Source organism: Anabrus simplex, chromosome 6, assembly GCF_040414725.1.
Source record: "Anabrus simplex isolate iqAnaSimp1 chromosome 6, ASM4041472v1, whole genome shotgun sequence".
NCBI lineage: Eukaryota > Metazoa > Arthropoda > Insecta > Orthoptera > Tettigoniidae > Anabrus > Anabrus simplex.
The window spans coordinates 174,761,450-174,784,892 of NC_090270.1; the positions used below are offsets into that span (position 1 = coordinate 174,761,450).

General features: G+C 38.4%; 1 protein-coding gene across 3 annotated transcripts in view; it reads left to right on the forward strand.

Moving 5' to 3' along the window:
* Nucleotides 1-21,416, forward strand: part of LOC136876263 (ubiquitin-conjugating enzyme E2 J2) — an 83,192-nt gene extending 61,776 nt beyond the window's left edge. For all 3 annotated transcript variants that reach the window (XM_067150069.2, XM_067150068.2, XM_067150070.2), the window contains one exon: nt 21,113-21,416. Coding sequence is in view for 2 of the 3 variants with exons in the window: in XM_067150070.2 (XP_067006171.1) it covers nt 21,113-21,205 (93 nt within the window). In the remaining variant the exon portion in view is untranslated. The remainder of the gene's footprint in view (nt 1-21,112) is intronic.
* The last annotated feature ends 2,027 nt before the right edge of the window (nt 21,417-23,443 follow it).

Genomic DNA, 23,443 nt, shown 5'->3' on the forward strand with positions numbered 1-23,443 from the left:
TCGATGCGGTAACTAAAAAGGAATGATTGTAGGAATTCATTCAACTTAGTGGAATTTCAAGTAAGGAACCAGAACGGGTACTAATTTCATGGAATGAGGAAAGGAAACTAAAATTAGAAGAGAGGTAAGTAGGAGTGTTCGTCGAGAGCACTTGGTAAACAAGTGTCATTAGGTGATAATTTCTTCGTTCATTTATGCGTAGCCATTCCAATGTTTTGAAATATGGTGTAACATGAGTGTCATGTCGCAGTTGGAAGGCATATCGTATGCATGAGTTTTGTGCTCGCTGAAGTCTCAAAGCTTGTTCAGCATTTAGATTGACTAGTACTGTATCGCAGTAGTCTAAAATTGGGAATAGTAGTGCTTGGATTAATTTTAATTTAAGTTTTTGAGGAAAAGAATTCTTGTGACGTTTCAGGGGATATAGAGCTGCATGAACCTTTCTACATACATTTGTTACGTGTGCATTCCAGGTCAGATTCTCATTGATGGAGATTCCAAGATTAGTTACATTTTTAAGGTACGGTACAGCAATGTCATTGATTATGATTGGAGGAGGATTGATATTGCTTATTACATGTAATAATTTAGAGTTTCCTATGATAATACTTTGTGTTTTACGAGGATTTAGGAGTAAGTGGTTGTTTTTAGCATAGGCGGTAAGCCTTTCAATATCCGAATTAATGTGCTGAACTGTTTCATGTAAGTTGTTTGTAGTGGTGTGTTTGTATATCTGCTTATCATCAGCATATAAGTGGTAGTTGCAATACTGGAGTGTGGAAGATATGTCATTAATATGCAAGATGAACAGTAAGGGCCCTAGAACAGACCCTTGAGGGACACCGGATGATTTTACAGCCCATTGGGATCTTTGATTGTTTACCACTACGCACTGGCGACGATTTGTAAGGTACGACTTAAAAAAATTAAGGGCTATCGGGCCGATATGCAGAGAGCGTACTTTGGATAATAGTATGTCTATATTTACCGTGTCGAACGCACTACTAAAGTCAAGGAGTGTCAGTATAGTCACCTGCCGTTTGTCCATTGCTAGTCTTATGTCATCTGTTACCCGAAGAAGTGCAGTCGTAGTACTGTGTCCCTTTCTGAAGCCAGATTGCAATGGGTCAAAAAGAGAATGTCTGGTTAAGAATTCTACTAGCTGCTCGTGTACAACTCGTTCAAGACTTTCGAGAGAGGGGGAAGAATCGAAATAGGCCGGTAATCAGATGGCGCATTTGCTGTGGTACCGGTATGCTTTAATATTGGGGTTACTAGAGCATCCTTCCATGCAGTTGGAAACGTCCCTGTGGTGAGACAGTGGTTTACAATGTGGGTAATAATTGGTAGGACCACGCCAATAATGTTTTTTATAAAGCCTATTGGGATGTTATCTGCTCCTTTAGCTTGTGACTTAACTGAATTTAAAATACGCTTTACATCATTTACACTGACAGAGTGAAAAGAGAAATTATTTTCGTTTTCTGTAAGGTCACTGATTATTTTATTTATATTGATATGATTTTGAGGTTGAGATTCCTTTATTTGGTTAGTTACGAAGTGAGAGTTAAGTGTATCGAGATATAGTTGGCATATGTGGCTCTTTACATTTTCCAACACCCATAGCTCGAAGTTCGTTCCAGGTTTCACGTGCATTTAAGTTCCGTGTTACATTTTTAATGTGATTAAATTTGTTATTGCGAATTAATTGCTTTGTTCTGTTACGTAAAAGACGATACTGTTCGAAATCTAATTCATTATTTGTTTCCTTGTATCGGCGGAACATTGCGTCACGGCGAGCCATTGTTGCTTTTATATCGCTTGTTAACCAAGGTGCAGGCGAGCGAGTGACTCTAGCTTGCCTAACTGGAGCATGTTTGTCATATAGTCCTATGAGTAGAGAGTTAAATCTTCTCACTTTCATGTCTGTGTCCTGCACCTGCTTTATATCTTCCCAAGGTAAACTGTACGCATCATTTTGGAGTTGTTATAGATCGATATTTTTCAGATCCCTATAACTAATGTATTTAGCTCTGTATTTTGGTACACGTAGAGAGTAGCACAGGTAAATTAAGTCATGAGTTGATATGCCAGGTACAGGAAATTGACCGTACTTCAGAACTTTATGCGGGTTATTTGTAACTAGGTGGTCAGTTCCAGTATGGCTTGTGTATTTAAGTGTATGAACATGATTCGTTGCATCAAGCGGTAAGATAGTCATGTCAACGGAGGTAAGTAGGTTGCTGATTCGTTCTGATTTGCCAGTCGGGGCTAAGATATTTGAGTTAGTCACCAAGAAGTAGTATATGCTCGTAGGTTGGTACTAGTTTGAGAAGGTCAGATTCAAGGTCAGAGATATTAGTAACATTCGGTGGTTTATAGACAACTCCTACCAATACTTTTTGACGGTTAATTATGGTCTCAGCAAACATATATTCTGTATGTGGAGTGATGCCAGATGATCTGATAATTATTCTACATTTAATATCATCTCTACAATAAACTGCTACACCACCACCACCACGTCTGGCAGTGCGATCATGCCGATAGAGAGTATATCCTTCTAGATTTACAAGGTTAGAGCTAATTTTATCGGATAACCAGGTTTCAGTAATACACATAATATGCATGTTACACGTTGATATTATCGAACAAACTTCATCTATGTAACTGAGGAGTGAGAGAGAATTGATATGGCAACACTGTAGACTTCGCGAGAACTGAGACAGAGATTGTTTCAATAGCAGTTCAGTAGGCTGAGGGTTGGGGACAGTCGGTGAAGGTACACGAGGGTTATTTTCGTCTTGGAATACACTCGGATCAATGACACTCAGGAATGCCTCATCTACCGTAACAGTAGTTTTAAGGACACCAGCTGCTGACAATGTTTAAAGAGTAGGTGACTCATTCCTGGAACAAACACTGATAGCACACACACACTGACAGACACACGCAGATAATTAAATTCACATAGCATATGTTTGAACATTTCAATAGAAAAATAAGTAATAATAATAATAATAATAATAATAATAATTAAATAAGGATACTAATAAAATTACACTAATATACAGTTGAAGAGTTAGTCTAGAGTAGCGTTTAGCTAAGGTGCTGTACTCCAGGCTTTAAGTGCACCTGCCGGCGAGAATTTCAGAAATAAGTAGAAGAGAAAGAGTTTGTACGTGTGGGTAGAACTGGTGAATGCTATACGACTATTTTACGAATTTGTAACAAATGAAGAAATAGTTGAGGAACTAGAAAGCTATTTCACAGTAGTATCTACATACACATGGTGAGATACTACACTATGGTATTCCTAATTTATTTGAGAGCGTTCAGTTCATCCACTGTTGTTATGTTGTGTCTGGTTTCCCCTCTTTTTACAACAATGCGTCCCTGTATGGTCCAGACATTTCTCACTCCAAATTTATCTACAGCCGCCTTTAATATGGGAGTGCGAGCCGCAGTCAGGTCCTCCCTGATAGTGATTCCAGTGCCTGCTAACCTACGCTTGTTACGGAAGACTTCCTCCCTTTTCCTATAGCTTACGAATTTCACTATTATAGGGCGTTTCACTCCCAGCCCCGGCCTGCCAACTCGGTGAGACCTATCAATATCCTGCACGGCAATGTCAAGGCCAAGTTTATCTTTAAACAACCTGACTGAAAGTTCGTCCGTATTCTCATTAGGTGATTCGGGAATTCCGAACACACGCACACTTCCTCTACGTTGATATTGCTCCAAAGCATCAGTACTCCTTTCGAGTTCATCTTGCACTGCTTTCAGTTCAATTTCCCTATTTTTAATATCAATTCTAAGTTCATTGATAATCTCAGTGTTGAAGTCCAGGGTGGCCTTAAGTTGTTCAGCCACGGCCTTTGTGACACTTTCAGTTATTGCCTCAACGATAGCCGAGAGAATGTCTTTCGACTGTAGGGCTTCTCTTACCTGCTGAACAATGCTGTCCGCTAGGGTCGCCTCGCTTCCGCTGCCGGCTACAGGTCCCGTCTCGGTCCTGGTTCCCCGGCTGGCCGCATTCCTCTTGTCTCTTCCCATACTTACATTTTGTTTATATTTGCAAAAATCAACTGTACAGTACAGAGTGATGATGTGAAGTAAGCAACACACACTTTTTAAAGTTGAAATTCACTATTTTTGTAACGAATTACGCCTTTATTACACCTGCTAATGATCGAAAACTGGGAGCACACACACACAGCACTAACAGCGTTCCGCCATCTTTATTATTATTTGATCCTTCATTCAGGAAATTGTTTGAGGCATGGTGTCAGGATCTATACAAATACACTGGTATCAAAAAAAGTTTAAACCCTCATTAAGAAAACTCCAGTCTTGTTACTTATTAGGTAGAAGATCAGCGATATCAAATGAAATCAAAATACAAACATAGGCATCCATTATACACAAACTGACGCACTATAAAGCAATTTATACTTTAAATAATGGGAAACAATGTCTTTAAAGTTACACTGTTCACTCTTGTGTTCATCTATCTCCCCCTTTTCCTCTGATTACTGCTCGGCATTCTTCTAGTTAGCTTTTCAGGTATCTTTGTGATTATAGTTCCCCATGCTTGCAAAATGCATTGCTAGAGATTTTCACAACTGTTGACAGAAGATAGTTTTGCCTTACGATAGAATTCATCCCACAACTTTTGCTTCAAAGCAGAGCGAATGCCAAATTCAGAAATCCCTTATTTTGCAGCAATCTGCCGGTTTGACCAATCGTCTTGTAGGCATATGCCATAGCATGCTTTTCTTCACTCATGCTAGGTTTTTTTTCATTTCTGCAACGAGTCTCCATCTGCAAAATTTGGAGCCGTACTGAAGAGAAGTCATTGTTGGAGAACAGTCTTAACCAACAGAAACATTCAAAAAAGGAGGAAGGTAGTTTGTTTAATAGCAAACAGTAGATGATTTCAACAAGGTCAACAGTCTTAGAAGGTTCTTTGCTATTGCAATATAACAGAATCCAGGTTGACGTTTGGTGCACGCAGGTTGAAGATTATATCAGAAGTATTACTCTCCAGATATCTACATAATACCTAAATAATAATAATATTTTGCAATTAATGTAATTTAGTGTGTAGTGGATCAGAAGGGACAAATACTTGCAGCAGGAAATAATCAGAAATCCAATAAATCTCAATTAAGTATCAGTTTGAAGAACATACGAAGAATTTCAGAGGCGAGTTTGAACTTGGACACTAGTGTATGTTTTACATTTTTTGCCAACTTGCACATTTGTTTTTCTTTCCTTCTTGCGTTTGTGAGCTAATCTCTAAGCTGTTTCAGAAGCATACTAATACAATAAAACAGTAATGATATTTAAAATAATAATAATAATAATAATACAACACATAGAACGCAGTTGGAATAGACTACATTAGTGCCCAAAAGTTAAGCATATTCATTAAACGAGGCCATACCGCCTGACATTCCTGTCAGGCGGATTGCTGAACAAGTAGAAGCTGACTCGCACACCGTATGTCACACAACTTGTCCAAAAAAAAGTGTCAGAAAGGTTCTGATAGCTAAAGGTACACCTTTGACAACAACTAACAAAACTTGGCTATCGCTTCCACAACAAAATATGCTGTTAACAGGGTATATGGTTGCCCCTAACAGCCACACGTTTCGCAGCGACATGGCATGCTCTCTGTCAGATGGTCTAAGAGCTCTTGTGGCAGTCGATCCCATTCCTCTGAAAGGTCAATGCGAAGGTCTTGGAGGGTCCTTAGTGGAGGCTGACGGGATGCAATTTGCCTCCCCAATGCATCCCAGGCATGTTCTATAGGATTCATATCCGCAGACCTCGCTGGCCAGTCCATCCCAGAAATTCATCCACCAGAGCACTGCGGTGCGGTCAGGCAATATCGTCCAGTAAGAGGAAGTCTGGACCAACCACACCTCTGAAGAGTTAAACAGTGGTCCCAGTACCTCATCTCTGTATCGCTGAGCATTAACAGTGTTCCTCAGACCACTCATGAATATGTGCAGGTCCGTACGGCCATTCAACATGATGCTGCCCCACAGCATGACGCCACCACCACCATACTGGTCCCATTCCACGATGTTCCTGTGGTTGTGTTGGCTACCCGGTTCTCTCCAGATTAATGTGTGACTGGAATCGTTCTGCAAACTGAAGCGGGATTCATCTGTGAAGAAGCACATGCCTCCATTCGTTCATGGTCCAGTTTAGATGTTGACGGCTCCACAGTAAACGGGCCCGTCTCTGTGTTGGAGTGAGCTGGATGTCGGGCAAACAGCCCTGCTGTTCTGAGCCTCCGGTACACAGTTTGCCGGGAAACTGCAACCGTTGAGACGGCTGCAAACTCTGCGACATTTGTCTTGCAGGTGCACTCCGATTTCGTCAGGCGGTTAAGGCCAGATATCAGTGCTGCTGTGGGGTGGTTACCCTTGGTCGATGTGGTACTGGCCTATGACTAACATCTCCTGTGTCTCGAAATCGTCTCCAAAGCCTGAAAATGACACTTTGTGGCACATTCAAAGATACGGCGACTACCGTCTGTGTCTGGCCTGCTTCCAGGCAGCTGAGTATTGTACCCTGCAAAACGTGGTCCAAATGGCGTCGTGCCATTATGTTGTCACGTTCACCACGAGGCTACACTCCGCACACTATGAGAGGTTAAACACGACTGAGGAAATGTGGGGCGCAGGCACTGGCTGTGTTTACCTTGCAGTTACGCCGCTAGTCAAAGCAGGGAACACTCCTTTCCTATACAGAGTGAACATGTAAGGTTGGTAAGTGCATATGTCGTGCGATTTCCCATCTATTTCCTTTTGCCCTGCTTACTCATAACTTACACTTAACTTTTGGACACTAATGTACCCTATGAATCCTATTCACCTGCAGATTTATCTATTTTTCATTTTCTTTGATCAGACCATTGTGAAATGTATGATGAGTTAGCTAATGGAAGCAAAATACTTGGAAATTTTAATGGAGATTTATGCTTTAAGGGAAAACAAGTAGACTTTCAACCCTCAAAGGTTTCATAATTGTGATTTTCTTTGTTGTTCCATTTCGTCCCAATGACAACTAAGCCTACGGGCATATAAGGTTCCTTAAGAATCAAAAGTGGCAACTGGACAATACTTAAATATAAGACAGTTGCAAATTTTTACTTTTTTTAGATTTCGTAGACTAGATAATAATTAGCTATGGCACATGCGACTGATTGAAGCCATTTAATCTTACTGCAATGGTGTTTGCTGTAGATTGAATTTTGTTGTTAGTCGTTTAGTCTCTTCCGACTCTGTGACCCCATAGATTGAACTTTACAAAATCGCAAATACCGAGCTCGATAGCTGCAGTCGCTTAAGTGTGGCCAGTATCCAGTATTCGGGAGATAGTAGATTCGAACCCCACTGTCGGCAGCCCTGAAAATGATTTTCCGTGGTTTCCCATTTTCACACCAGGCAAATGCAGGGGCTGTACCTTAATTAAGGCCACAGCCGCTTCCTTCCCACTTCTAGCCCTCTCCTGTCCCATCGTCGCCATAAGACCTATCTGTGTCGGCACGACGTAAAGCAAGTAGCAAAAAAAAAAAATCGCAAATACAGTGAAACTTGTCTTATGTAGTCACATGCTATTCTTTAGTAGATTCCTTTTAGAACAGGTGGCTGCTATATTGAGGTTATGCTATATTGGGATAGAATAAATCTTAATTACAATATATTGACTTCTGAATGAAAACTTACATATGCTCTAACACCTTATTCAGTAAATCTGCTACTGTATGTTGGTAGTACACGTATAACAATTGAGTGTTCATAATGTCTTATTTTACCGGGCAAGATTAAGGCCTTCAGGCCTTCTCTTCCATCTAAACAGGCAATGAAATATATCATCCCTGGAAAGGCTAAGTATCATAAGAGACATTTTTGTCAAAATTGAGGTTACGATGTTTATACGTCAGTCGTACTCCACTGCCATGCTGGCAAAGTATCGTTAGCGTCAAATGAATCTAGAGGGTAAAAACAACGTAAAATGGAAATTATCGTAACCACCATCAGTAATACAGTATACAGAACACCAGGTTATTGTAAGCGCCTGAGTTAGAATCTTGTAATTATGTACAGATTATCACAATCATAGGTAAAAAATTTCATATTTTTTCCATATTGAAGAGCAATATAATGTAAAACAAGAGCTAAAAAGTTTCCACCTATTGAATAATTTATTGTAACCTAAAAATGTTACATATATTTGAAACTAGTCTTGCTAGAGACCATCATCAGTCAAAATCATAAAGTTAAGGCAAACAAAAATTATAATAAATAAAATTTATAAAATAATAGTGTGTTGTTGACATTTTGGTGAAGGACAAGAAAAAAGTTGAATGATAAACACTCATCATGATCACACTTATTCTAGTGTAAATTCTCAGAGTTTTCTTCCAATTTGAAGAATGCACCTCACAAAAGACCAGGTTGAAAACTTGAAATACTGGAGAACATCAACACTTTACCATCAACATTATTCTGTTCACACTTGTTTTAGCTGAACTGAATTCAGGAAGATTCTCAAGTGCTAGTATTTTAAGTGTTTGACCTGGTGTTTTGGAAAGTGTATTCTTCAAATTGGAGGAAAACTTTGAGAACTTACACTAGAACGAGTGTGATCGTATTGTTTATCATTCAACTCTTTACTTGTCTTGAACTGAATGTCAAGAACACACTGTTCATTTATAAATTTTACATCTTCATTATAGACTATTATGCCTTCCAGCATTCAGTCTGCAAGCCTCTGTGAATTTACTTATTGCTGCCATAATCCTCTATTTGAAACTAGTTCTGTGGTCTCATTTAGTTCTATACCTCTTATCTTTAAATCATTGGGAAATGAGTCTAACCATCGTCGTCTTGATCTCCTCCACCCCTCTAACCCTCCATAACAGTCCATTATTTTCCTAGGTAACCTATCCTCCATTCGTCTCGCATGACCCCACCACCGAAGTCAGTTTATGCGTACGGCTTCATCCTTCAAGCTCGTTCCTAACTAAGCCTTTATTTCCTCATTCTGAGTACCCTTCTGCTATTTTTCCCACCTGTTTGTACCAGCAATCTTTCTTGCTACTTTCATGTCTTACTTCTAGCTTATGAATAAGATATCCTGAGACCACCCAGCTTTCACTCCCATAAAGCAAACTTGGTCAGAAAACAGACCGATGTGAAAATAGTTAGTCCAGGAGCTGTTGATCGCAACTGCGAGCTCACTGCAGTAGCTTTACTACAACTTGAATCAGTCTCACTATACTCCCATCCAGGGAGAACACACATCCTAAATACTTGAAATTATCTACCTGTTGCAGCTTTGTATTCCCAATCTGACATTCAGTTCTCTTGAACGTCTTGCTTACTGACGTCAAATTTTTCTTAGAAAGGTTAATTTTCATACCGTACTCGTTGCACCTATTTTCATGCTCCAAGATATTAGACTGCAGGCTTTTGGTACAATCTGCCATTAAGACCAGGTCGTCAGCATTGGCCAGACTTCTTACTACATTTACACCTTACTGAATCCCTCCCTGCCACTTAATATCTTTCAGCAGATGATCCATGTAAACTATGAACAATAAAGGTGAAAGATCACAGCCTTGTCTAACCCCTGTAAGTACCTTGAATCAAGAACTCATTCTACCATCAATTCTCACTGCAGCCCAATCGTCAACATAAATGCCTTTTATTTTAATAATCTAATTTTAATCCCATAGTCCCCCAGTACAGCAAACGTCTTTTCACTCAGTAGGCCTACTGTCATATGCCTTCTGTAGATCTATGAAACATAAACATTACTGTCTATTCCTCTCATAGCATTTTTCAATTGCCTGCTGCATACTGAAAATCTGATCCTGACAACCCCTCTGTGGTCTAAAACCACGCTGGTTTTCATCAAACTTCCTCTCAACCACTGATCACTCCCTCCCTTCCAAGATGCCATTGAACACTTTGCCTGGTATACTGATTAACAAGATACCTCAATAATTGTTGCAATCCTTCCTGTTTCCTTGCTAATAAATAGGTGCAATTACTGCTTTTGTCCAATCTGAAGGTACATTACTAACATTCCATGCTAATCTTATCACTCTATGAAGCCATTTTATCCCTGCCTTTCTACTATACTTCACCATTTCAGATCTGATTTCATCTATTCTTGCTGCTTTGACAATGGAGTTAATTTACCATCCCTTCCACTTCCTCGAGTATAATTTCACCAAGATCATTGTCCTCCTCCCCATGAGCTTGGTTGTTTGCGAACTCACAAAGAAGATACCCCTTTACGTTGAGAAGATTTTCAAAGTATTCCTTCCACCTCTCAAGTGATTCCCTGGGATCTATTATGAGTTCACCTGATTTACCCAATACACTATTCATTTCCTTTTTCCCTCCCTTCCTAAGATTCTTTATTACTGTCCAGAAACGGGTTCCCTGCTGCTTGACCTAGCCTTTCCAAGTTACAATAGAACCTCGATAATTCGAAATCGGTTAATTCAAAGTCCCGCCTGATTCAAAGACTCTCTCGTTCCCGGAAACATGAGGTACGGTTTCGCATGTTATTTAAATTGTTTAATTTGTAATTCGAAGAATGTCGGTCCCATTACCGAAATTCAGACTTTTAATTCAAACTCCCTTTATATTTAAAAAAATAGTTTTTTCAGAGTAATTTAAATTAAAAATTTATCCGCGTAATGATACAACGCGTCTTCCGGAACATGCTGGTGTAGATTTCAGTATTTTCACTCAGTTCGGTGTGTCTACAGTGTGCTTCATATTTGCTAAGTTCGAGTGAAATCGTAATTCTTTTGTATTCAGCCTTATATCACTTAGCAGGCAGTGTGTGGAGAAGCAAAATCCGCGAACACCGGCGATGCCGACAGTTTGTGCAAAAGCATGTCTCGTATAATTAATAACATTAAGAAAATAATTTAAGTCCATTGTTTCTCCTGTTGTCATAAATATAAGAGATCTAGTTTCCTTAGTCATATAACCTCAATTAAGTATTTATTATAATTCCTTTGAATTTATACGTAACCTTCACACAATCCCTTCGAACTTTCACAGCTTAACCTCAATTTCAGTATATCACAACTAACAAAATTGAAGCAATCATGTGGTCTGGTAAAAGTCACGTTAAGGGAGAACACATCACAAAAACACATATTTCATTACTCATTGCTAAGTATGTATTATGGGAATGTAATAACAATGCCGTTAATCTGGTGCCTCTATGTCCAACCATTCTCAAGTTATGTGTGGAAGTAGTAACTGGTCGTGACGTCACTGCGCCGTAGAGTCTACCTGGCAGCCTTGACGCTGGGGGTAAACTCGTGCAGTCTTCTCCCGCACTCCATCTGCTACTGCCGTGTTCTTCTGTTGCCAGTGTTAGTAGGCTTATTTTTATTTATAATGGATGTAAATATCATTCGTCCATATCAGTATGAGCCAGAACGAACGACGTTTGCTGATGTCCATTCAGACAGCGATCTTGACATGGATATACTAAACGCTACATGCCGTGCCTGCATGCGAATTTGGTGTAAATGTAATGAGTGGACCATCACGGATACGGATGAAGAAAGTGTATGCTGTTGTGAATTAAAAAGCAGTGAAATCTGAGAAATGTATGTGTATAACAAGAAATCCCTCATTTACAAGGCTTATTTTAGACCGTGAATTATTGACAATGACAAAGCATAACATGAGCTTAGAAACAAAGAACATAGCAAGGAAACATTTACTGATGGCTTTAAATCCGTCAAATAGAACTTGGCATTTTATTTGTTACAAACAGTTCACTTCGTGGGTAAATTCATGGACTGCGATTGGTAAAAAGAACAGAGTTGTCATACCATCATGTGTTGTCAACACCATAAGGAACATATTTCTGGAACCTGATGGCATCTATGTGGGCTTCAAGCTGTAAATGAAAAAATGAAATTAAAACAGAATTATGTAAGAGTTTCCTTAGCTTTATTGTATGATAAATATAATCTATTATTTTGACATGAAGTACGGTACCTCATTTATTGTTGCAAGTGAAATCTTGAGAAGTGTTTCTTGATCAGGTCGTCATTGGAAGTTCGAGGTATTGGAGCGATGTTTTTAGGCAGTGACAGATTCATTGCTTGGTCTTCAGGTGAGGCTCTACTATATTTAGTTTGCAAGAGATTTATTTTGTTCATTATTGCCTTCTTCCATCCATCGCTTGACGCCTCATATTTCTGTTTTATCACCCAGGCTCCTGTTGAATTTGAGTACTGAGTTTTGATACTAGCTTTCAATTTACTGATGTTCCAATTATAGTCCAATGCAGCAATCACTGACCTGATCTTTAAGCCTCTGTACGAGAAATGAACTCTTTTAGGAGCGTATTCCAAACTAAGCTTGTGATAACTTCTAGGCTTTCGGGTGTGAACGTGGTGTTTTATATTTTCCACATCTTTTAAAAAAGATTTGTGTGAAACTATTTTCTTTAAGGGTTCATATGAACTTGAATTTCCTTTAATCCACATTTTCTTTCTCTCTTCCTCTTCCGTTAATGTATCGTACTCACAGGATTTCCATTCACCGTTTTCTAACCACTTATGCTCATTTTTTACATGGTGCAAAATTGGCGTAAATTTATCGATTAACACAGAACTGTTTCCATGACATGTTTGTGCTGTCCACCATAAATGATTATTTATACTGGCCTCCCACGCTTGAACTCCTGGAGGATTTTTATCGAGAGCTTTCATCTTTTTCATTAGACTTTCTGATATGTGCCAAACATCAAATTCATGTTCAATATCAGAATACTGCGTTCTTAGTAAATACCTTACTCCTTTGTGTCTATCGGAAAGGAAGAGTTTTATATTACAATTTTCTTCCTGTACAATCTTCCTCATCGCGATTTCACACGCAGCCCTTTCAAGATCACCTTTCACCATCACTCTCTGAACAAGTTCCAAATGAGCTATGCGGCCTGTATTTATATCCATTAGTGAATACACTAAATATTTGGCTGAAAAGCTGGGAGAATCGTACTGGCCATCTCCGGCTAACCAAATGGGTTTGGCTCTGCTTTTCATACAATCAATAACATTAGTCCTTTCTTGATCCTAAGCACCCTCCACTATCGGACCAGTTACCCTATGAATAATTCTATCATATACAGTTTGTGACATCATATGTAAGTTAATGGACTTGCAGAATGACCGAAAAGGTTCAAACAGAATGCCTGACAACAATAATGCTGATGATATTAGGACATTTGCTTCCGGTTTCTTTCCTTCCATAGGTTGAGAATACCAACGGACTTTATTACCACAATTACAAAGTGATTTTACGCACAACATAGTCCCTTTAATGTAATGTGAAATGTTTTTCACTTTACTTTTACAAATGTAACAAATTTCAAAGAGTGTGAGCAAACTTGTCCCCGCTACAAAGAAATATGAACCTGTAATATGTACATCGTCCTGAGTGTGTTAGATATCAGTATCACTAATATAACTTTCACTGTCACTTTCATCTGGTTCATAGAAACTGTCATTTAACTGTTCTCCCATTACGTCACTGTTCAAGGCTGTGCCGGAAGTTGCAATGTCGAAGAATTTTCTAGCTATTTCACTTCCTAACTCGCACTGTATTTCTACACTACATTCGTGTCTGTCTGGTGAAATATTTCACTCGTATCATTCTGAACGTCGTGTACATCATTATCGTTATCACTTCCGTTTAATACTGTGTCAACAAACTCCCTTCGTCTTTTAGCCTCATACCTTTCCGTCCTGCTCTTTTTAGTTTCTGAAGAGTACTCCCACAGTGTATTTTGTGAAACGGCTTCCGTATGAATTAGCATTCCTGCCTGAGAAGTATCTCCATCTATCGACGCCAGACATCTTATTGAAGGAACAGACCTTGGCTTCAATTTCAGACCTTGCAGCTTTTCCGTAGGCATCACCTTCATTTTCAAAAGTTGCTTTTCATCATAGTCTGTATTTTTAAAATGCACTGAGCACACAGTAGCTCCCTTATCAGGAGAAAAGTGTTTCCTCTTGCAAAATTGTACCCAACTGCTAAACCTTCGAGGCGACTTACTTTGATTTGGAAACCTATGGACATGCATTTCTTTCTCTCTACACTTTCGGTATCTGCTCACTGTGCTGTTACAACCATATACACTACAGGAAGGCATCTCGACAAACATTCACCGCACTATTATAATAAACAACACTTCAAGTAAATGGAAGAGCGGCTGAGCGCGTACTGCAATAATCAACTGGATGGCTCGCTCAGCGCTTACAGTGCAGTGACATCACAGCTACTCATGTTTTCTTAGTTCACCGGCCTGCGGAGCGGCGCACAGCAAAAGCAAATATGTAGTTGAACACTGTCTGATACACTCTTTGATTCTGAGCAACTTGATTTTTGTGTTGTGTTCTCCTTTAACAAGAATAATGAAGTCGGTTACAGCTGACATGTCAAAATCAGATGCAAAGGTTAGAATTAAAAAATGTGAAGGGCTATGGAATTCTTTTGAAGTAGTACAGATTAAAATAGAGGAAACAGAGATCACTGATGAAACAGCTGCACAACAGTTTCAAGAGAAATGTGAAGGTGAGCAGAGCTATTTGAGTCTATGCTTTTTAAAAACAGTTTTGAGTCAACCATTCATAATGATACTCAACTAACAAATATTCAAAAATATCAGGCAATTACAATTTCATATTCAAACTCACATGGCTTCATTAAAAGCAGTGAAGCAACCAGTACAATATTGGGATAGCGGTACATTGGTTATTCATCTAGCGAAGAAGCAGCTGGATTTCTTTGAACAAAGAGATTGCCAGGGCAACACTCCAGAGAACATGCCAACGTTGGATGATTTCTTGAAATTTTTAACCAAATGTTCCCAATCATATATGCTGTTAAATCACAACAAAACCAAGGCATTGAACACTAAGGCAAATCCGAAGGACAGACAAGCTGTAATCTGTGTGGTGGAAGTCATCCCGTTTTTAGATGTGAAGAATTACGGGTTACGGGCGTGCAGTTGTGAGCTTGCACTCGGGAGATAGTGGTTTCGAATCCCATTGTCGACACCACTGAAGATGGTTTTCCGTGGTATCCTATTTTCATACCAGGCAAACGCTGAGGCTGTACCTTAATTAAGGCTACGGTTGCTTCCTTCCCATAAGTTCTATCTTTGTCAGTGCGACATAGTCAACTGTAAAAACAGATATATGTAATTGTAATTTCAACATGAGAGAATACCAACTTTACATTCACCAGACTAAATTATTTCGTTTGTATTATGCTTTTTTATAAATAAATGTAATTAATCAGCCCCGTGGATTAGGCCTATTCGTAATAATATATTTTTTTTTGAGATTTTGATTCAATGCTGTATAATAAAATTTTCACCAGGTCTCACAAACATACTACGGGGCATTTACTTAATAAATAACATAACACAAAGAAATAACTTATGAACGTTGGTATTAGCTCCTGTTGAAATACGATTACAACTGATTTTTTTTTTTACAATTGGCTTTACGTCGCACTGACATAGATAGGATTTATGGCGATGATGAGACAGAAAAGGGCTACGCGTGGAAAGGAAGCGACTGTGGCCTTAAATAAGGGACAGCCCCAGCACTTGCCTGGTGTGAAAATGGGAAACCACGGACAACCATCTTCAGGGCTGCTGAGAGTGGGATTCGAAACTATCTCCCGAGTGCAAACTCAGAGCTGCACGCCCGTAACCCCACCGCCACCTCGCCCGGTATAATTACATAGAAGTACAGCATGATTATGCAATTAAAAATAATTTAGTATTTGAATACTCGCTAAGAAACTAACAGACGCTAAAGAGACTGCCAGACTGATCAATGCACGCGACAAGTGGGTGAATTATAACTCAGTGGCCACGACCTCGGCAAACAATATATACCCCTACTACTCTCCCTCACAGCACAGGCAAAGTCTCCATTACTTGCTGTAGTGCTATACAAATTGGTTAGCAGCGACGAACAGCATTTTATGCGTATTTCCGTCAATAATTATGTTAATAATTAAAGAAAATAAACGAAAGAATTAGCAGATAAGATAACAAGGTTTGTACAAACAGCTTTTTAAAATAATTCCTAGTTCCAGCTGGCTAAAGTGGAATGAAAATGTAATGTGTACTCCACAAAGTGGAGGGGGAAGCGACTGTCCCTCCTCGCCGCACCCCTTAATCACCGCTACTGTTTGTAGACACGCCAAAGGTGTAGAAAAGGATATCTAATAAATTTATTTATACACGTGTAGACATTCCACTCGATGGAAGAGTTGCATGTATAAAACAAAAACTAATACTGTTCGGTAAAGTACGTATGTAGAAGGCATACGTCTGTTTGGAGCTTCTGTTGCATTCCGACTAGGTTGTCCAGATTATTATAATGTCTGTGTATTCACCACTGCTGATCACACTAGCTACTGCCGATATGCAGACAGCAAATATAGTGTGGCTGTAGCATACACCAGCCTAGAACTATGCGGTCGAAAACAGTGTTTACTAATGCAAGGGGTGCATTCGACCGGCAGCGCTGAGTAACATGCTGCGAGTGTGACTGTTCCTTATCTCTTCATATTCTGACATAATCTGCCCGCTGGCAGTAGTTCCCCTGTTAAACTCAGTTGGTAGACACCCCACACATCACTTATGCATGCGGGACATGTATAAGTAGAAAGTGCGGCGTCCGTGAGCCACCTGGTATATATATATATATGAAATAACTTGGACTGACTGACTGATTCATCATCGCCGAGCCAAAACTACTGGACATAAAGAAATTACATTTTGGGGATACATTCATATCAAGATGTAGGTGCTCGCTGAGAGATTTTTTTATATTCCGTCGCTAAGGGGGGTGAAAGTTTGAAATGAGTGTATCTATATCTCAAAACTTTTAAAGTTTATAGATGTAAAAATTTGTATTTAGAATCTTCTTTAAAAATAAGGAAACACGTATTTTTTCGTTTTCGGAAAATCCCAATAGCAGTGGTGAAAAGGGGGTTTAATGCCTTTAATCAGGATACTGGTACTTATATCTCAGAAACTGAAGATATTACAGACCTGAAAATTGGTGTTTGGGATCTCCTTTAAAAATAAAAAGACATGTATTTTTTGTCTTCGGAAAATCCGATTAATGTGGGGGTGAAGAGGGGGTGAATTTTTAAAATGAGTATATCTATATCTCTAAACTTTTAAAGTTTATAGATGTAAAAATTTGTATTTAGAATCCCCTTTAAAAATAAACACATATTTTTTGTTTTCGGAAAATCCCAATAGGAGGAGTGAAAAAGTGGTTGAATGCCTTATATGAGAATAGTTATATATCAGAAACAGAAGATATTACAGACCTGAAAATTCGTATTTGGAATCTCCTTGAAGATAAAGACACGTATTTCTTTGGTTTTTGGAAAATCTAATTAACGGGGGTTAAACAGGAGTGACGAATTGGGGTGAATTTTTAGAAAGACTATATCTACAGTATACCTCAGAAACATTAAATGTTACAGACGTAAAAGTTGGTATTTGGAATCTCCTGTAAAAGTAAAGAAACATAGGTTATTTGTTTTTGGAAACTCCACTTAAAGGGAACTAAAAAGGGGATGAAATTTAAAATGAGCATTTCTACAGTATATCTCAAAAACTTAACATGTTACTGAAGTGAAAAATATTTTTTTTTCTCTATTGAAAATAAACAAACATGTATTTTTTTCCTGAAAAACCACTTGGGTGGAGGGGTAAAAGTGACTGAAAATGGGGTTGAATTCTTTTAATTAGGATACTGATATCTCAAAAGCTGAAGATGTTACAGACGTGAAATTTGGTATTTGGAATTTCCTTTAAAAATAAAGGAATACTTATTTTTTGTTTCCTGAAATCCACCTAAAGGGAGGAGGGAAATTGAAAAATTAGCCAAATTATTTGTATGAGGATACTACTATCTCAAAAACGAAAGATTTTGCAGACGTGAAAATTAGTATTTGGAATCTGCTTTAAAATTAAACAAACATGTATTCTCGGAAAATCCAGTGAAGGGGGTGGGGAGATGAAAAATTGAAAAGTTAATTGAATTAATTGTACGAGGATACTTGCATCTAATAAAAACTAAAGTTGTTACAGACGTAAAAATTGATATTTGGATCTCCTTTAAAACAAAGAAAAAAGAGCTTTTGGGCGAAATCATTTTGGTAAAGAGAGTTGAATTCCTTTTATGTGGAATCATATCTCAAAAACTGAAGGTGTTAGTCATGATAATTGGGGATTTAGAAGATCATTTACTATTGAAGAGACAAGTATTTTTAATGGGAAATTCACTTAAGAGGGGGTAGGGAGTGTGAAAGGAAGTGAAAAAGAAAGTGAATTCTCTTTATGGGGATACTTATATCTCGGAACTGAAGGTAACAGACGTGAACATTGGTATTTGGAATCTCCTTTAAACATAAGGAAACACGCCTTCTTTTATGGGGGGGGGGGGTAAATCAACTTAACGGCAGTGGGGTGAAAAATTAGTTGAGACCAGTTGATTTTACTGTTCATAATGTACTTATTCTGATCATGAACTGATCATTTTTAATCTTTCCTGGGTTCGTTTTCAAGAACCATCTTTTCCTTTGGAGTACGTAAAGTTAGATTACAGTAGATTCTCCTGGCATATAAATAAAAATTTAAACACATTTGAAATAAACGATATGAATGATATTGACCGTGCAATTGTTCACCTCTATAATAAGGTCAATAATTCACGGAAGTATATCATTCGTGTCGCCAAAAAACTCGCGCACTTTCCTACACGCGACGTTGGTGCTGGTCACACTGTCAGCAATGACAGTGGCAGAGGATGTAATTTACCGCCAAGTAGCGGTCTTGCATCTTGCTGTGGGTTCCAGACCGTCAACAATAATAATAATAATAATCTGGACCGTCGTCAAAATGTGCGGACCACGCTGGAAACGGGTCCTGGCTGGGTAATGACTACGATTGCAGTACGGCCGCGGGTTCAGTACCGCCAAGGCACCGAAGACGACACCACGTCGGATCTCCTCAAGGATTTGATCCATTTTTAAATGCTTATAGGAAAAGATGGCAAAGATTTAGAGACCCAAATGGCCAGGTGGAATACCTGGACCTAGTCCCGGGAAGTACGAAATCGATTGCTGGAAAGAAAGATTGAAAAATAGGAGGAACTTTGCCGTAATCTCTCAGAAAACAAGTCAGATCACGAAGTTTGGCGGATTCTCTCAGAAAATGAGTCAGATCGCGAATTTCGGCGGATTATATATAAAACGTTAAGCATTCAATTATAAATTTCATTATAATACCGTAGCGAAGCACGGGTATCTTGTTAGTCATTTATATAATTAACCTGCTGAGGATCATTAGTATTCCCTGATCATTTTTTGTGGTAACAGCTTTGTTTCTAACTCTCTTGTCTTGTTGGTTTCTCACTTGATTTCATTCCAGTTTGTTTGTAATTTATTACATGACTTTTCAACTTTATAATTATTGTACATTGTCTTAGCTGCTCTAAGAACTCTTTGATAGATTGATTTATAGTTTTTAACATATTTGCAAAATTCCAGGTCACAGTTCTGTTGTACTAATCTAGTTTGTAATTTAAATTTTGACTTGAAATTTTTATACCCTTTAAGTAATAGTTTTTGAAATTCCATTAATCATTGAGTTTTTTTGTAAATAAGAATTTTTAATTTTATTTTTTAAATTATAGCTGTTAACACCAGGGGGCTCAGAAGAATGGTAAAAAAGAAAGGATTGTCAGATGTTGAGGTTGGATGCTACCCTGATTCTGATCACTACTTACTGTCAAATTTTGAAGTTACTCCAGGCAAAGGAGTAGGAGGACGTGGATTCAGTGTTTAAGGACATTAACAGTGAAGTAATTGTTAATCATGGTTTGTCAGATCTAGATGTGAATGGAAACTGTAATATCAACATCGTGGGTTTTATAGGTACTGCAGTGACCATGTGGTCAATTAACTGGAGTGTTTTAATGGTTAAGCCAGTGTAGAAGGCTGAGCAGAATCTTCATTGAAATTTGTCATGTTGGTGAGGTGCTATTATGACTTTGTATGAGGTACAACTTTATTGTAAGAAGACTAGTCTTTAGGAGTTAAAAGCCCCTAGCAAAGAAATAACTAAATTCTTTTCTAAACATTCACTGTAGAAGATTAGTCTGTAGTTGCTCATCTGTTTCAGTGCCACTGGAGAAGAGATCCTATACAGAAGGCATACTAATTCTTGCTAATTAGGCTTATGGTGATATTTAACACACTCCAAAGGATCGATGACCTATCAGGAAGAACTTGTTTGAATAAGAATACTAATATTACTGGACACATATATTGCAAGACATATTTTGTAACAAGTTACTATATTAAATAAGATACTATACTTGATTGTGTTTTGCTCATGTACAGTAAATATGAGGAATGTTGAATACTACTATGGTAATTTCTCTCTTAGTCAGAATGCAATTACACATGATCGGTTTGATATCTTAAAATATTTACTAGAGATTTGAAAAAGAATTATGAAGAATGTATACGTCTTTTATAAAATCATTGTCGTTTCCCTTTATGAAGATGCAGCCTGAAGGAGATGCAGAAACATTTCTTCCCTATTTTCTCTCTCTACTACTTCTCAACTATCAAGGCTCTTTTCAACCACTCCTCATCCATTTCCAATATGGATTATGTCTCATTTGTTATTAACAAAGTCGCTCGATTGTAATCTGAGTCTTCTTTGGCCTCTCTTTATCTTACCTGTATGTTTATTTTATTTTTCACCATTCATTCAAACCATATAATGTTTTCTGAAATGTTTAAATTCATAAGTTATTCTAATTAAAAATATTCCAAAGTTGAGAAATCTGGTGTGAGTAGTGTGGTCTTTGGCATCTTTTTTTTGTAATGTGCTTTATTATTATTATTATTATTATTATTATTATTATTATTATTATTATTATTATTATTATTAACCATTGTTCATTCTCCACATTGATTTTCAGGTTGGTCTGTTACAACTCTTGGATGAACGAGTGAAGTTCTGTGATTTCCACAGACCCCAGCACAACTTCTTAGCAAAGAATACCTTTAAATGAACATAACCTCAACGTGGAGTTCAGGTTGTGTGTTAAAGGGATGGACTAATCATTACTAGCTTTGTGATAAAATATCTGCTGATATATATTGCTGTTGTATTGTGTTTTCTTCTTGTTTTGGTCATATTTTTAATAATTCTTTTTGCTCAGAATATGAGGAAATAGAATAGTGTTATGTCTAACACAGATTAAATTTGTTTCTTTTCACAAATCTTTTTTTTTTTTTTTTTTTTTCCTGACCCTCTTTCTTACTGAGTCGTAATGCACAATCATGAGTTACAAAGTAATACAAGACTTTGTTGTACAGTGGGACAGTTTTCTTCTAGCAAGTCTTTGTGTTAATGAATGAAAAATAAATAATAATGTTAGTTTTGCTTCCCACTCACTACATGTTTGTTTTACAGAGACACTAGGTTGCCAGAATTTTGTCCCACAGGAGTTATTTTACGTGCCAGCAAATCTACCAATACAAGGCTGACATATTTGAGCACTTTCAAGTACCAACAGACTGAGAAAGGATTGAACCTGCCAAGTAGGGTTCAGAAGGCCAATGCTCTACCACCTGAGCTACTCAGCCCATCTACTGTGTTAAGAATTTACTTTAAACATAGAGTTCTACAGTATACCAAGTGTATGCATAAGTCTTTTCCAGTTTCACTAAGACGTGGCACCAGCGAACACTACGCTGCGTATGAATTTGACACATATGTCAGTTTGTTCGTCTGACATTAACCTACCAACGCACACAAGTTGAGTCCGCCAAACACCAGCATCTGTGTTGTATCGTTCAGTGATCGCGTCAATGTTTGTGCCTGAAAAAGAACATTTGCGGCACACATTGCTTTTCTTATTTAATCAAAAGAAAAGACTGTGGAAAGTCATTGTTTGCTGCTAGAAACCTATGATTAACACGCTCCATCGATTAGAACATGTGAGACATGGTTTTGACAATTTAAATATGGTGATTTCAATGTAAAAGGCGGTGGTGGGACTAGAGCGGTGTTGTATTATGAGCTCTTGAAGCCTGGCGAAACCGTTAATGCACAACGCTATCGCCAACAAATCATCATCATCATCATCATCATTTCCCTTTATCCAGCTGTAGCCAGGTAGTGGCAAATATGGTTCCTCTCCACTTTCTTCGGTCTTTCCACCACTCCTCCTCCAACACTGTGTCCCAGTCCAGGTTTCTTTCTATAATGCTGCGTTGGATGGTATCCTTCCATCTCAATCGTGGTCGTCCACGGCCTCTCCTTCCTTGGATTTGCAACAAATGATTAATTTAAATCGTGCATTGATTGAAAGACGGCTGGATTGGTCCAGAAAACATGGTAAAGACATTTTGTTACATAACAATGCGCCGTCGCACACAGCAAAACCAGTGAAGGGCACCTTGAAATCACTTGGATGGGACATCCTTCCGCACTCGCCGTACTACCCCGACCTAGCACCATCTATCACCTCTTTGCATCAATGAGGCACACACTCGCAGAGCAGCACTTCAACGATTTCTAGGAAGTTGGAAAATGGCTCAACGAATGATGTGCCGCAAAAGACAAGCAGTTGTTCTGACATGGTATGTATAACTTACGTGGAAGATGGGCGAAATGTGTAGAAGCCAATGGCCAATGTTTTGAATAAGCAAGAAGCGGATTTCCTGTGAAAATTACCGGTATGTGTTTTCTTTATCACAAAAACTGGCAAAAACTTATGCATACACCTGGTACCACTTATCAAGTAAGATGGGGTAAAGCCAGTGTGCCATGGCACCAGTGATGAAGGAAAGAGAAATCCTTAAAAATGGTGTATAAAAGATTGTTTCAGCATGTGTATACTCATTCATTTGAATGGGCGCAGTAATCAGTGCGCTTTTTGAAGCTTTGGGGCAATTCAGATTGACACAATTTCCAAACATATGATACCGTACATGAGACTGGCTACGTTAATTTGCACACGATCCTTGTAGTCAAGGTAGAGCCAAGCATGTTCTGACTCTGTAGTTCACATTCCAAACACGGGCTCAGTAATGCATGAAAGCAAACAGTGACAGAAGCCCATGATTTCCACACTCTTAACAAACATAATTTTTCTTGCTAACTTTTAATGCAGTGTTTAAGGTAGATTATTATGTGATGGCACAAACTTGTGCACCTGTGCAGAGCCATGGACTCAGGAAGATAGTGGAGGTAGTAACTGCTGCTGTGCTGCATTCTTGAGATCTTAACCCGCAATACAGTT